The sequence below is a fragment of the Stenella coeruleoalba genome, assembly GCF_951394435.1.
Source record: "Stenella coeruleoalba genome assembly, chromosome: 13".
NCBI lineage: Eukaryota > Metazoa > Chordata > Mammalia > Artiodactyla > Delphinidae > Stenella > Stenella coeruleoalba.
In genome coordinates, this window is record NC_137159.1 from 26,425,415 (window position 1) to 26,438,171 (window position 12,757).

A 12,757-nucleotide genomic window follows, 5' to 3' on the forward strand; every position below is an offset into this window, starting at 1 on the left:
GGCCACATAGTATGTGATTCCATTTATATGAAATGTCCAGAATAGGCCAATCAGTAGAGATAGAAAGTAGACTGGTGATTGCCCAGGGCGGGGCGCATGTGGGTGGGGATTGTGGGGGAGTGACAGCAGCTGGTGTGGCATTTCTTCTGAGGGTGATGAAAACATTCTAGAACTGATTGTGGCGATGGTTGCACGACCCTATGACTATACTAAAAACTACTGAATTGTACACTTTAAATGGGTGAATTGTATGGTATGTGAATTACATCTCAGTAAAGCTGTTAACATTTTCTTAAGCAGGATAGGGGCTTCCCTGGTGGTGCAGTGGCTAAGAATCCACCTGCCAATGCAGGGGACACGGGTTCGAGCCCTGGTCCGGAAAGATCCCACATGCTGCGGAGCAACTAAGCCCGTGCGCCACAACTACTTAGCCTGCTCTCTAGAGCCCGTGCGCCGTAACTACTGAGTCCATGCTCTAGAGAGCCCGCGAGCCACAACTACTGAAGCCCGCGCACCTACAGCCTGTGCTCCGCAACAAGAGAAGCCACCACAAGGAGAAGTCCGCGCACCACAACAAAGAGTAGCCCCCGCGCACAGCAATGAAGACCCAAGGCAGCCAAAAATAAATTAAAAAAAAATTTTTTTTAAAGTAGGATAAAGAAATGCCGTGCGATTTCAAAACATCCCACAGTTGTTAGAAACCAGTCTCACACTCGTTTTCCCAAGCATGAAGGGAAACCCAGGTTTCTGTCTCCTGGGACACTCTGGGTCCCAAGCTCATTCATTTTCCTGCGGGCCTGTGCAACTGTCAAGGGCTCAGAGCAGGAATTCCGATCCCGGTGAATCGTGGATCTGCAGTCTTCTTTCAATGAAGCACTTCCATTCTCTAGAGCCATGTATTTTTCTCTCTTAACAATAAACTGTCCTTGAAGCTTGAAGTGCAGCACAAAAAATTATTTTCTTTCTTTCCAGCATAGACAGATTCACTCCATTAAGGTCAACTGAAACTCACTGGGTCAGGTGTTTGGAGCAGGCCAGAGTGCCAGGATGACCGAACCCTAAATATCAGATGCTGAACTTTTAGGCTCATGATTTGTTCTCTCCCTCCTTCCCTCCCTTTCTTTCATCCAGGTTCTTCAGCTCTAAGACAAAGGTCTAAATCCCCACCCCATCCCCCAAACCAAGAGTGCTGGATGGGAAGAGACAGAGGAGCTTCCTGGAGTTTGGGCTCCATTTCCTGGCTCTGGGGATTCACACTTGAGCATCCACCCACTCCTGAGTCACTTTACTTCCCTTCTTCATGACTAAGGCAGAGCTTGGTTAGGGGTCCTAGAAGCAGTTCCCGCCCTGGCATGTCAGAAGGAGCCAGTGAACACACAGGGAAGTCTGGCTGGTGAAGGATTCAAGAAGAAGAAAAGCAAAGACTTTTCTCACGTGAAAATGGCCAGTCTAGAGGGGAGCTCAGAGCAGGCACCAGTAGACACACGCTGAAATAAATGAACAACTGGATAGCAAAATCCACAAAAATGTAGACTTTATTTAAGAAGTCCTTGAGATATAAAGGAAGACAAAGGCAGGGTCCAAGGGTAATAGAAACCTAACCCTTGAGTGTCAGAGCACTCTAGGTGTAAAAGGAGATTGGAGTGGGGATGGGAAGGTGGGTGACTTGGTATTCTTCTGGCTTCAAAAAGTCAGACAGCCCAGATCACAGCTAGAACATCCTGGTACTGGTTATAGATTCTTTACAAAGGTGTTTACCTGTGGGAAAGAGAAAAACCAAAAGTTAATTTCACATTTTCAGGAGACTACACAATAGTCCATCCATAATGCATATGTAGCCAAGCCCATGAGTTTTTGTGAGGAAGGGAAAATAGGTATGGAAAGGAAATGTGACCTGCCCAGGGTCCTACAGTATCAAGTGGCAGAGCTGGATAGAATCCAGAAGTCTCATTTCCCTAGTTCTAGAATACCTTAGAGGAGGGAGTCAGCTGGAAAGCACATATTACAAGTCAAGTATTTAACAGTTATTGGCCCAAAATATTAGAGAACAGGGATTATGTTACTAACTTCTACAAGGCCCCACAGGCTTTGGAGTGTGAAATGCAATGTGAGGCACAATGCACAGGGCCCATACTGAAGTCTGAAGCAATAAAAGCGCAAAAAAGGAAATCTACTAGAAAGCAGGAGTTAAGGTCTTCCCCACCCTCTTCATGAGCGCTTCTTGTTTGGTTACTTCTTCAGAAAAATCATCATTGACATCCAATACCAGCACTGGAATGTTCAGCAGAGCCTCAGAGCAGAGCCTATAAGAAGCATGAACATTTAGGGAACAGAAAAAAGATGGCAGGTTTCACATACTCACCAGTCTTAATAATTCAGAACAGATCTAAGGTCACATACCTTCTTAAGGAAATTTCATGTAAACAGTAGTTTAGAAAAAGAATTCCATAAAGTTGGCTGGGAAGATGAGGCTGAAATTCCTCTTTAGTCTTGAGACTGATACTGAAGGTCGGAGCCTCAAACATTTTAAATGGACACCACACCAAGCCTGAAGGGAGGAAAGGCTGAAACTAGGAATGTCAACTTAGTACATTGACAATTTCTCTACAGTTTTTCAGCCCTTTACCCTGAGCCAACTATGTCATCATAATCAATCACCACGGTCAGTCAGGGAATGTCAAAAAACAAAAGAGCTGGAGAAACAGGATCTAATCAAAAGTTTACTGGAATATATAGATTATATCCAATATTAAATTTCTGATTTGGATAATGCTTGACAATTCCAACCACTTCCAGCACATTCTGAACCTGCTTAAGGGGCTGCATGTTGAACTTCCTGTACTTTAATGACTGGCTGCAGGAAGGCAGGCCTCTGTCCACTGCTGCTCTCTTCTCCACTTACGGGGTTGTTTTGCGGACAAGCCAGGCTTCATGCTGAGCATGCAGCTGCTCAAGATACGCCAACTCAATTCCTTTCTCCTCTTCCCTGGCCCTCAGGTGTAGCCTCTTCAGACAAACCTGAAAGACAATCCCCAGGATCTGCTGAGCTCTTTGGTTATTTCAGCTGTTACAGAAGCTGGGGTGCTCTCAGACCCACTTGCCATGTCTATCCTGGGCACTAGCACTAAGACTTTGCTTCTGCTGCCTTGTTTTTTTATTCAATCACAGGTTAATAACAAACATCATCTACCCTGGGAACCTGGAATTAACCTTTTTTTCCTCCTCCCAGGCACATCCAGGAAGTCACCGAATTCTCTTTAATCTCTCTTCAGCTGGCTCTCACCTTGCCTCTCTCACCTCTGCCCTGGTCAGGCCTCATCATCTCTCACCTGGACTACGAGCAAGCGCCTTCTGGCTCCCTGCCTCCCGGAAGCGGTGAAGCATGTGGAAAGAGCACAGGCCCTAAAGTCTCAAAGTCCAGGGTTAAATTCCCGTCTTCACCAGGCAGCAGCGGGGCAAGCTTTGTGGGCTTCCATTTCCTCCCCCTTCATCAATCCCACGGGTTGCTGTGAAGATTTACAGAGGGAGCCCATCAAGTTCCTGGCAAATGCTGTCTTTCCTCCCAGTTTTCCTGCTCAGTCCACCCTTCCAGAGTATCGCAATATACAGTTGTCCCTCGGTATCTGTGGTAAGGGGGGGTTGGTTCCAGGACCCCCTGAGGATACAAATATCCAAGGCTGCTCAAGTCCCTTATGTGTATGAAATGACAGTGGGCTCTCCACATCAGTGGGGTCTGTGTCTGTAGATATGGAGGGTTGACTGTAACGGTATCACTCTCCTTGCTTAAAATACCTCACAGGGTCCTTATCGTCTTCAGCCCGGATTCAAGGAAGTATGAGGAACATCATATTTACCAAAGGGTAAGTAATTTGAAACATCTCTTTCATATCATATCAAACACTCACTCCGGGGCACAATGCAAATTCTGCATAGGTCAAAAGTAAAGAAGTAAAAAAAGTGAGGCTTGAGACGAACTCTCCATCCTCCACTCCTTCCAGAGTGTGCATAATTTCACTCTGATCAGAAAGTTTGAAGCACAATGGCTCAGGGAATGTCAGCTTCTCCTTTACTGGTCATACAAGGCCATTTCCAGAGTCTGGCCACCCCTCCTAACTCTCCACTTTCAACTTCCTTAGCTCCTTCCTCCCCTGGACCCATGGCTTCAGCCAGATTTGGCCTCCTGACTGCGGTACAGATCAAGCTCTTTCACATCTCAAAACTTTTGCTCTGAATGTTTGCTTTGCCTGAATTGCCTTCCTTCCTCTCTCTCCCTGGCAAATGCTTTATTATTCAATGTCATCTGTCCTGGGAAGAACAAGTAGATTAACTCACTGATTTAGGACTTCTCTCTTTCAAACATTTAAACTTTATTCCCAAATGTAAACTTTATCCCCAAACGTAGGGTACAATAGCCCTAAAGATGCAGAGTCTTTGCTGTTTCCCTCTTGTCCCATCTTTCCTCTAAGGAAAGAAAATCATATAAACACATTTCATTTATGATCTTATGTCCAACTTTTCAAACTGATTAACACAGATCTAACATGTTAATACTTTTAGCACTTACCCCTTTTCATCTCTTTCCCCTGAATTAAGAACTGCTCTAAATTTAGTTGAAGTCCTTGTCCTAGGGATTCTATAATCTAGTTAGATAACAAGTAATTGTCCTAGGGATTCTATAATCTAGTTAGATAACAAGTAAAACGACATACACAAAATAGCAAATCAAGTGCTGAACTGGGAGGTTTGGATCTTAAGTGTGGCGGTCAGATAAGGGAGGCAGCAGTTGGGCTTAGGCAGTCAGAGGCGCTTCCCGGAAGAGGCAGGGCTCTGCCTTTATCTCTGGTACCAGCTTACTCAGCACCACTCTTCGAGCCAGGTGCTACGCTAGGCCCTGGACAAACACAGACCCCCAGTGGTATTTCAGCTGTATCAGGTGACAGAGGGAGGTCTGCACAGGGTGCTCTAAGGGCACAGTGACTGGGGGAGACCCAGGAGGCAGGCCAGAGTCCGTCTGGTTCAGGGCTGAGCGCAGGGCCTGGTAGAGCAGGTGGTCAATAAATATTTGTTGCACATACTCACTGAACATTTTCATTTCTGACCTAGACTATCTCTATCGGCCTTTTGCTCCTACTTGACTCTTTTCCATTTCTGCTTTCCTTGGCTCTGAACCTCCTCTTTCTCCTTCGGTCATCCTGCCCCTACTGGCATCCTCATCACTGACTGCTTCCAGACGTCTCCCCTTGTTCCCCTGCCTGCCCATCACACAGCTTTACACCACTGACTTCCTGATACCCAGTCTCCACCCCACTGATGACAGGTGTTAGTGACTTGTTGTATACTTTCAGAGAGATTCACGCATTTCACATTCTTAACCCCACCTTTAAAAAAAAAACCCATACATATAAAAGGTCTCCTACCACGCACTTAGTTCTTATTTTTCTTTACTTAACAATATGTCTTGAGAATTGTCACATGTCAGCATAGTACTTTCTAGTTCTTTTTCATGACTTCAGAATTGATCAGTGCATGGATGGAGCATAATCTATTCAACCGGTCCCTACTGATGACTACTGGGCTGTTTACAATAACTTGCTATTGTAAACAATGTTGCCTTGCACATGAACCATTTTGCCCATGTGGGAGCATATTTATGGAGTAAATTCCAAGGAGCATGATTAATAGGTCAAAAGTATGTGCACTGCTGGTACAGGCTGCCAAGCTGCCTCCTTAGAGGCTGACCAATTCACATTCCTGCCAGCAAGGTAGCTTCAGGATTTCTAAATATAGCAAAGCTACCTAGTTTTCCTGAGAGAAAAATATTATCAGAATTAATGAAAATGCGTATTTTTTAGAATGTGGCTTTATGGTTTCAATTATACACAGGGCAGAGCAATTCTTTTTATAAAAGCTATAATTATTCATTCATTGCTGGCAGGCAAACATTGATGCTAAAGTCTCGCCTGCTAAACTGGGCTATCATTTCCCTTTGCACTGTTAATTTGCTTAATAGAGCAAACTTTTCTTCCCTCCAGAAGCCTAGGTAAACTTCTATTTTGAGCATTTGGCATAAGTGTTGCTTTACTGATATGGTTACAACAAGTTCTTTAAAAAAAAAAAAACCTGTGCAGACAGTGCTTTAGTCTGGTCCCTCTTTACCTCAGTCCTCATGGGGAGGACATACTGAATATGAATAGGAAAGACAGTGCAGCTGGAAATGGCAGCTGCCCCTTCATTCCCCTGCCCGCTGCATCCTCACCGCCGGAAGAGCTGCTGTTCGGACTGCTTGAAGTCAGAGACAGCAACTGGACAGTGACTGCTAGTGGGTCTGGCCGCTGTGCTTCTCAAGCCCAGCATCCAGGTGCCACTTGTTCCCAGGCCTTTGCAGCACGCTGTGTCCAGACTGCAAACACGGCCTGGCTCTTGGAGGCACACTGGCCAGCTGCACTCTCTCTTCCCGATTCCATGGGGCACTGAGGCCCAGCCATTTCTCTTCTGATTTTTTACTGTTGGCTCGCTTGCTTTTTACAATTTAGGGGAGAGTAGGTGGGAAGGAGCAAAAGGCCCTACTTGAGCCCATCCCTCGAGCTCTAAACGTAGCATCTGCCAGGGGATTGAGCACTTGCACAGCTTTCTACACAGAGATGTTTTCACTTCTGTTCTGCTCTCTCTTAGATATAGTTCCCTTTGGGTCTCACAGAAGAGGTCAGTGGTGACTTCAGGGGAAGGATATCGACATTCCTGGTTCCTGGCTCTAATGCCATCAAAATAGCACCAAAATCCCCATTCAATATCAAAATGAATAAGCAATTTTCTTCTACCATCAAGTTGCAGTAATCCTTCAACCCTTATTCTACCCCAGCTGAAATACCCCAATTCGTCTCTCCAAAAAGATGTATCAGCCACACCATAAAAATAACAGTCACCACCACCACTGTCATCATCATTGTCTCTTCTCACAAAGTCATTCCAAGTACACAAAGAAGTGAGGAAGACGTTCTTCCTTCCCTTGCTGGGTCCCAGTGTCCCAGCAGGTTAGGTTAGGTTAGGTTAGGAACCAGGAAAAGGCTAGGTCAGTACTTTCAATTCTTCTCTTAATGCTTAGCCCCTCAATCTACTTCTGCTTTCAACTATCCATCCCATGAACTCCTACTGGAAACCTGTCACCTCTTCAAAATCCAACCACAATCTTCACTCAGTTCAAGTCCACAATGCTCTTACTCATCCATGAGCCCTCCTGGGGGCCAGGATTTTCCTCTCACCCTGAACCCTACACTCAGCTACTTCAAACCATCCTTTTGGCAGGGGTCTCCTTTTCCACTAATCACTGACACCAATCCCTGCCCCTACAGTACAGTCACCCTCATAATTGGCCTCTTCTATTCCTGCTCCCAGGCAATGAAGACTACTGTGCAAGAAGTCATAAATACGCAAGGCAGCTACTTTCAGCTTCATTATTTTCACAGAAGGTTCTCAGCCCTCTGGCTTCACTGCATCTCTAGCTAAGTTTCACTTTAAACCTGAGACTCTATTTACTTCCGTGTAATCTCTTTATTTCCTCCTATGATCTAGCTTCTGCCTCACAATCTTCAGAAGCTCCTGACACAAAGAGCCCCAATACCTGGTCCCTGTCACACCCAAGGCATTCAAACTGGTCAGGCCCTTCCATCCGGTCCTCTCGTCTCTGGCTCCTGTGAGCCTGTGCAACTGGGGCTCTCCCACCCATTTTCTGATCAGTCAATCTGCTCTCAGCCTTCCCCCTTCCACAAGACTCAGTCCTGTCTCTAAGAGCACGGCCTCTAGCCTGAAGGGAGCTTTCCCTCCTAAGATAATGTGGTATATCTGGCATTTGACTGTATGTCAGATATTTGTCTAAAAAGGTGAGAACAACACATCCCTCAAAAAATAACCCCTGCCTTGACTCCCACTCCAGAAGAGCCCTTAGAAATCACTAGCCTGAGACACTGGATTTGACAGACAAGGACTCCTCTGGGGAAAGGTTTCCAGGGCCTGCGCACGGTCACTGCCCGTTGGCAGAGCTAAGGACCACTGCTGTCTCCAGAGACTCCAGTGCTGCTGCCATAACATCACCCTACTGTGTGCTGGGCTGGCTCCACGGTCCAAGTCAGAGGGTCATGGGATGCAACTTCCACAGTCCATCTTGCCTTACCAGTGGCACCCTTAAGGTTCAAAAGGAGACTATAAATTAGGATGGTATCAGGATGAGGTGAGGAAACACTTTTCCTCCTCCTGACATGCTATTCAGGAAACCACCAAGACCATCACAGACTCTGATGACCCAGTTAGAGGGAAGGAAAAGCTGAGGCAACTGGCTACAGGTTAGCTGATCAGAGGGTCGAACCTGCAGACCCTGGTGATAAACATAAAGCCCAATTTTCTCTGTGTGGTTGCTACAGCAAGAAGGACACTTTCTACGCACAGGCATTGGCTTTAGCACTCTGCTTCAGAAAGCCTGTGGGTGCTCACGCTAGGATGGGAGGCTACTCATCCATTGCTCTCCGTGCTCCAGGTAATACCCACAATTGACCTTCTGCAACTGGAAAATCAGGGGCCCAGAGAACATCACCTCTTAAGTTTCATATGGCCCTGAAGTCTAAGGCTTTAAATTCTGTGTTACCTGGGGAGTAGCCTGGAGGTAGATGAAGCCATGTAATCTGAGCCGGCTGGCAAACTCCTGCAGGAGAAAATAATGCCAGTCCTGATAGATATGCCATTCGATGTCACTGAGGGAACCATTTTCAAAAAGAGTCTTTGCAAAGATATACCTGATTGGAAATGTAAGTAGGATGGGGAGAGGGGAGGAGAATGGGAAAGGGAATGAAAGGCCAAAGAAAGAGAGAAGCAAAAAAAAAAAAAATCAATAACCAACTTGTTCCATGTCTGTCCAAACCACTTAACCTTTCTAGCTCCTCATCAATCTTTTTTTTCTTTTTCTTTTTTAACTGAAGTATAGTTGACACTTAACCTTTCTAGTTCCTCACCCATCTTTAAGAAATCTGAATTCTTCACCTATGTCTCTCCCTCCTTGCTCAACACTAAGATGAGAATAGAATTTAGACTTCAGAGGCCAAAATCACAGCTCTCTGGATGGATTAATCCACTGGAAGAAAAGGAACACTGAAAGAGAATATCATTGGTCGCTAACAATTTTCCCTGCTGGAAACCAGTCAAAACATATAGCAAATGGTGCATGTAAACTCAAACTTGCATGTAAGCTCAAACTTTTAAGATTTCCTTATTATTACTGCAAGTAAACCCCCAAACAAAAAGCCAATCTAGTATAAAGCACCCACCACTTTTAATTTAAGGACTCAAGCCTTCTGAGTCTCCAGGCTACTGAGCCAACTTTTTGCCTACTTAAGAAGTAGAGCAGGAACTGTATTTAAACGGTGTCACCTATGGAGCAGTAAATGCACTTCCTACTAACTGCAGTATTACCAAGAAAGCAGACTCTCCTCCAAAGCAAGCACATATAAGCTCTTGCTTCCTCCGCTTCTGAGCTTCTAATCCAGATACAAGAAAGCTAAATCTAAAAACCAAACTAGTTTTGCCCCTTGCTTACTTCCATAACTAAAGGAGGATCTGGTGAATAGGAAATAAGAGTTAACTAGAAACCATCATGTCAGGAGGGTCAGTTCTGCTTTCAAACCTCAGGCATCTTGATACAAAACACAATTTACATCCTGAACAATGAACTCCAGTTTCTAAGGCAACGCTCAGCAACTGGCTACTTCTGGGAAAATGAAATTCAGAATCCTTATCTATGAATGGCTCAGGGAAGTATACACCACAAGGCTGCGAGTGTTGCAATAAGAGAATGGCTTGCAGAGTCACACTCCTGAGTCTGGCCTGGCTTCAAAATTCACTAGCTGTGTCACCAGGGGCAAGACATCAAACTCTCAGCCTGCTTCTTCCTCTGTACAAAGGTAACAGTTGAACGTAACTCACAGAGTTGTGAGGACTGTATGTAATACTTACAAGGTGCTTACAAGAGTGACTGGCACATAGTACTCAAGACACCTTAGCTGTCACTGTAACTACTTCATCATTAGGCTATGAAGGCACTAATTTGGGAGCTCCAGAAGTCAACTCTTCCAGTCTGGAATGGCTTAGCTAAAGCCTAGCTGAAGGCAACAAAGAAAAGAGGCGAATTTCTAATTCAGTATCTGAAAAATGTTTTCAGCTTCTTCACAGGTAACATGGAAATTAAGATCTTATAAAGAGAAAGTAAATATCTGTTAATAAGTCCTATAAAAGGGCCCTCGCCTTTTTTGAAGATGAGCACTTCTTTATTTCTCCAGAGCTGGTGGTGAAGGGGCAAGAGGGCATAGAAGGCCGTGGTGCTGACTGCTGAGGGGAGGGAACCCTGCAGCCCGAATGCAGGGGCTGCAGGGAAGAACCGGCTTAAGGACCTAGGCATAAAGGTCCCTGCTCTAAAACCACATGCTATTATTTTCTTTCAACTCAAACAGAAAAGATTTAGATTTCTCCCTCCCTGTCATCCACTCTCCCAAACAAGCCATGTTCCTCCTTTGGAACACATATAACACACATAAGCACACGTGCAGTCTCAAAGTTCCCTGTTAGACTAAGGTCACCGTGAAGGCAAGGACTGGGTCTGCTCTGCTTACTGCTGCTGTCCAGTGCCTAAACATAGGCGGCATTCAACAAATCTGTGCTGAGCAAATGAATAAATGGATAAATGTTTAAAGGAGTGGAAGTCCCAAGGTTTTGTACCTTCTAAACAAAGTATTCTATTTCTAAGGGGTCTCTCACATGTCTATCTCACTAAAGGGCTGGAAATCAAAAGACTGATGGTAGGGACTTCCCTGGCGGTCCAGTGGTTAAGACTCAGAGCTTCCACTGCAGGGGACACGGGTTCGATCCCTGGTCAGGGAATTAAGATCCCACATGCTGCACAGCGAGGCCAAAAAAAAAAAAGATGGTGAATGTTTCCAAGCAGGTAGTAATATGTAATGCATCTTCCTAATTCAAGAGGCATGGCTTGGGAGAGGGGAAAGGAAAATAGGTAGTAGGATATCCAACAGTTGAAAAAGAACTAAAATCTATAGCCCAACCATTTATAATTCATATGTTTCGCTTTTATAAAGAGTAGGCTCTCTCTTGGGGTCCACAGAGAAGGAATGCCTAGTCTATAGGGTTTGTTTTATGTATCTTGAATGATTTTTAAGTAATGTCTAAAAAAAAAAAATCACAATACATTTACAAATGTATTCTTATTTTTTTCCCTCCAGGAGGCTTTATGGGAGCACTCAGGAGCAGAGCTAGTTTTTCTAATTTGGAATTAAATGGGTAACCAATCTAGTGTTTTCAGAAGTGAGTGGACAATAAAAATGCAACATTTTCCATTTTGATAACTCAAGGGGCTTAAGATAGACCATCATGACACCATTTCACACTGACAGAGGTCATTCATAACCTTCAGATAAAAAACCCTCAGTGATGTCCAGATTAAGGCACCCTCACTTCATCTTCAAATGGCTTATACACAAGTCACAGACTGGTTTTGTGGCAGAACCAGGAATTCCAGAGCATAGATGGACTAGCTCCTCTAGAACAGACGGGCTGAATTCCCAAGCTATCTGCGAGCTTTCATTAAAAGTGACTCCTCATCTCACTCCCTCAGGTGGTCAGGATGATGCTCTTCGTCTGACCTGTAAGAGATTGGATGTCTCTTACAGATTCTGGCCAACAATAAGCCCTGCCACACAACAAAGGGTCAAAAAAGGTTAAATCCAAGATAGAAGCCAATTTTACAAGTCTGCTATTTCTACTCAGAAATCCTTTCTTGAAGAATTTAAAAAAAGGATAAATTTATTTCTCCTATCATTTTAGGAACACATTTTAATTCCGACTGCTTTTTTCTCCCAGGTGATAACCAACCACTGATTCATTTGGTTTCCTAGAACATATGCTGCTACTTAAGTGTCTATTCTGTGCCTTTTAGCATGTAATGGTTATACTAGGTAGCTACCCGCCTGCTTCTATGCTAGAAAAGAATAAGGAAACATAATCAGTGCCAATGTGAGAAATTAAATGCATTCAGATTATGAAAAACACAGTCTCCTTTCTTGACATATATGGTAACTGTGAAATTATAAGTCTGAACAAATCTGTATAGTGTTGTCTTTAAAAAGACAATTTTTTCAAGTATCATTTTCAATGACAAGAGCAGTGCAGAGTCTGAGCAAGAGGAGAAAACATGCAGCGCTAAGCACAGAGCTTGTGACTGCTGGAGGGCTCAGGGTCTTACCTGTCGCTGTATACAGACCTCTCAAAGATCTGTACTGCCTGCTTGGCCTCTAAGAGTTTCTCAGGGAAGGGCTCCAACTGTACTTTCAGGCGGCTCATAAAAGAAAATGTCTGGAATGTGTAGCACCATCGTGCTGGCTCCTGGTACATCATATCCAGCAAGTTCCCAAGACTGGGGGCAGTGCAGGCCTAGAGGTAAATTATGAAAGAGGAGAATTTCCTAGAAGGCATATTTACTTCACAGTGTTTACCGCCCTTCTACCCATCCGCCCACAAGTGTAATAATCAATGAGAGATGCAATTACAAAAGTTTCCTTCCACTAAAAAGATATAATCACATCCCTCAGCTTAGTCAAAGCTACATAATCAAGGAAGAGATTTTCCTACCTTACTAGACAAGAATCTGACAGAGGGAGATGACATGCCACCTTCAGCATACCAAAGAACAGCAGAGGAAGAACCACCC

At 44.5% G+C, this 12,757-nt stretch overlaps 1 protein-coding gene across 5 annotated transcripts in view; it reads right to left on the reverse strand.

The window, feature by feature from the left end:
• Positions 1-1,027: 1,027 nt before the first annotated feature.
• DGUOK (deoxyguanosine kinase) overlaps positions 1,028-12,757 on the reverse strand; it is a 36,420-nt gene continuing 24,690 nt past the window's right edge. For 3 of the 5 annotated variants that reach the window (XM_079940221.1, XM_079940224.1, XM_079940223.1), the window contains 5 exons: positions 12,293-12,480; positions 8,636-8,783; positions 2,903-3,018; positions 2,204-2,303; positions 1,028-1,758 (listed from right to left, as the gene is read on the reverse strand). In XM_079940221.1, coding sequence (XP_079796347.1) covers positions 1,732-1,758; positions 2,204-2,303; positions 2,903-3,018; positions 8,636-8,783; positions 12,293-12,480 — 579 coding nt within the window. In that variant the 3' untranslated portion in view covers positions 1,028-1,731. Of the gene's footprint in view, positions 1,759-1,805; positions 2,304-2,405; positions 2,549-2,902; positions 3,019-8,635; positions 8,784-12,292; positions 12,481-12,757 lie in introns of those variants that run through there. The other 2 variants (XM_079940220.1, XM_079940222.1) reach the window with 2 other exon arrangements.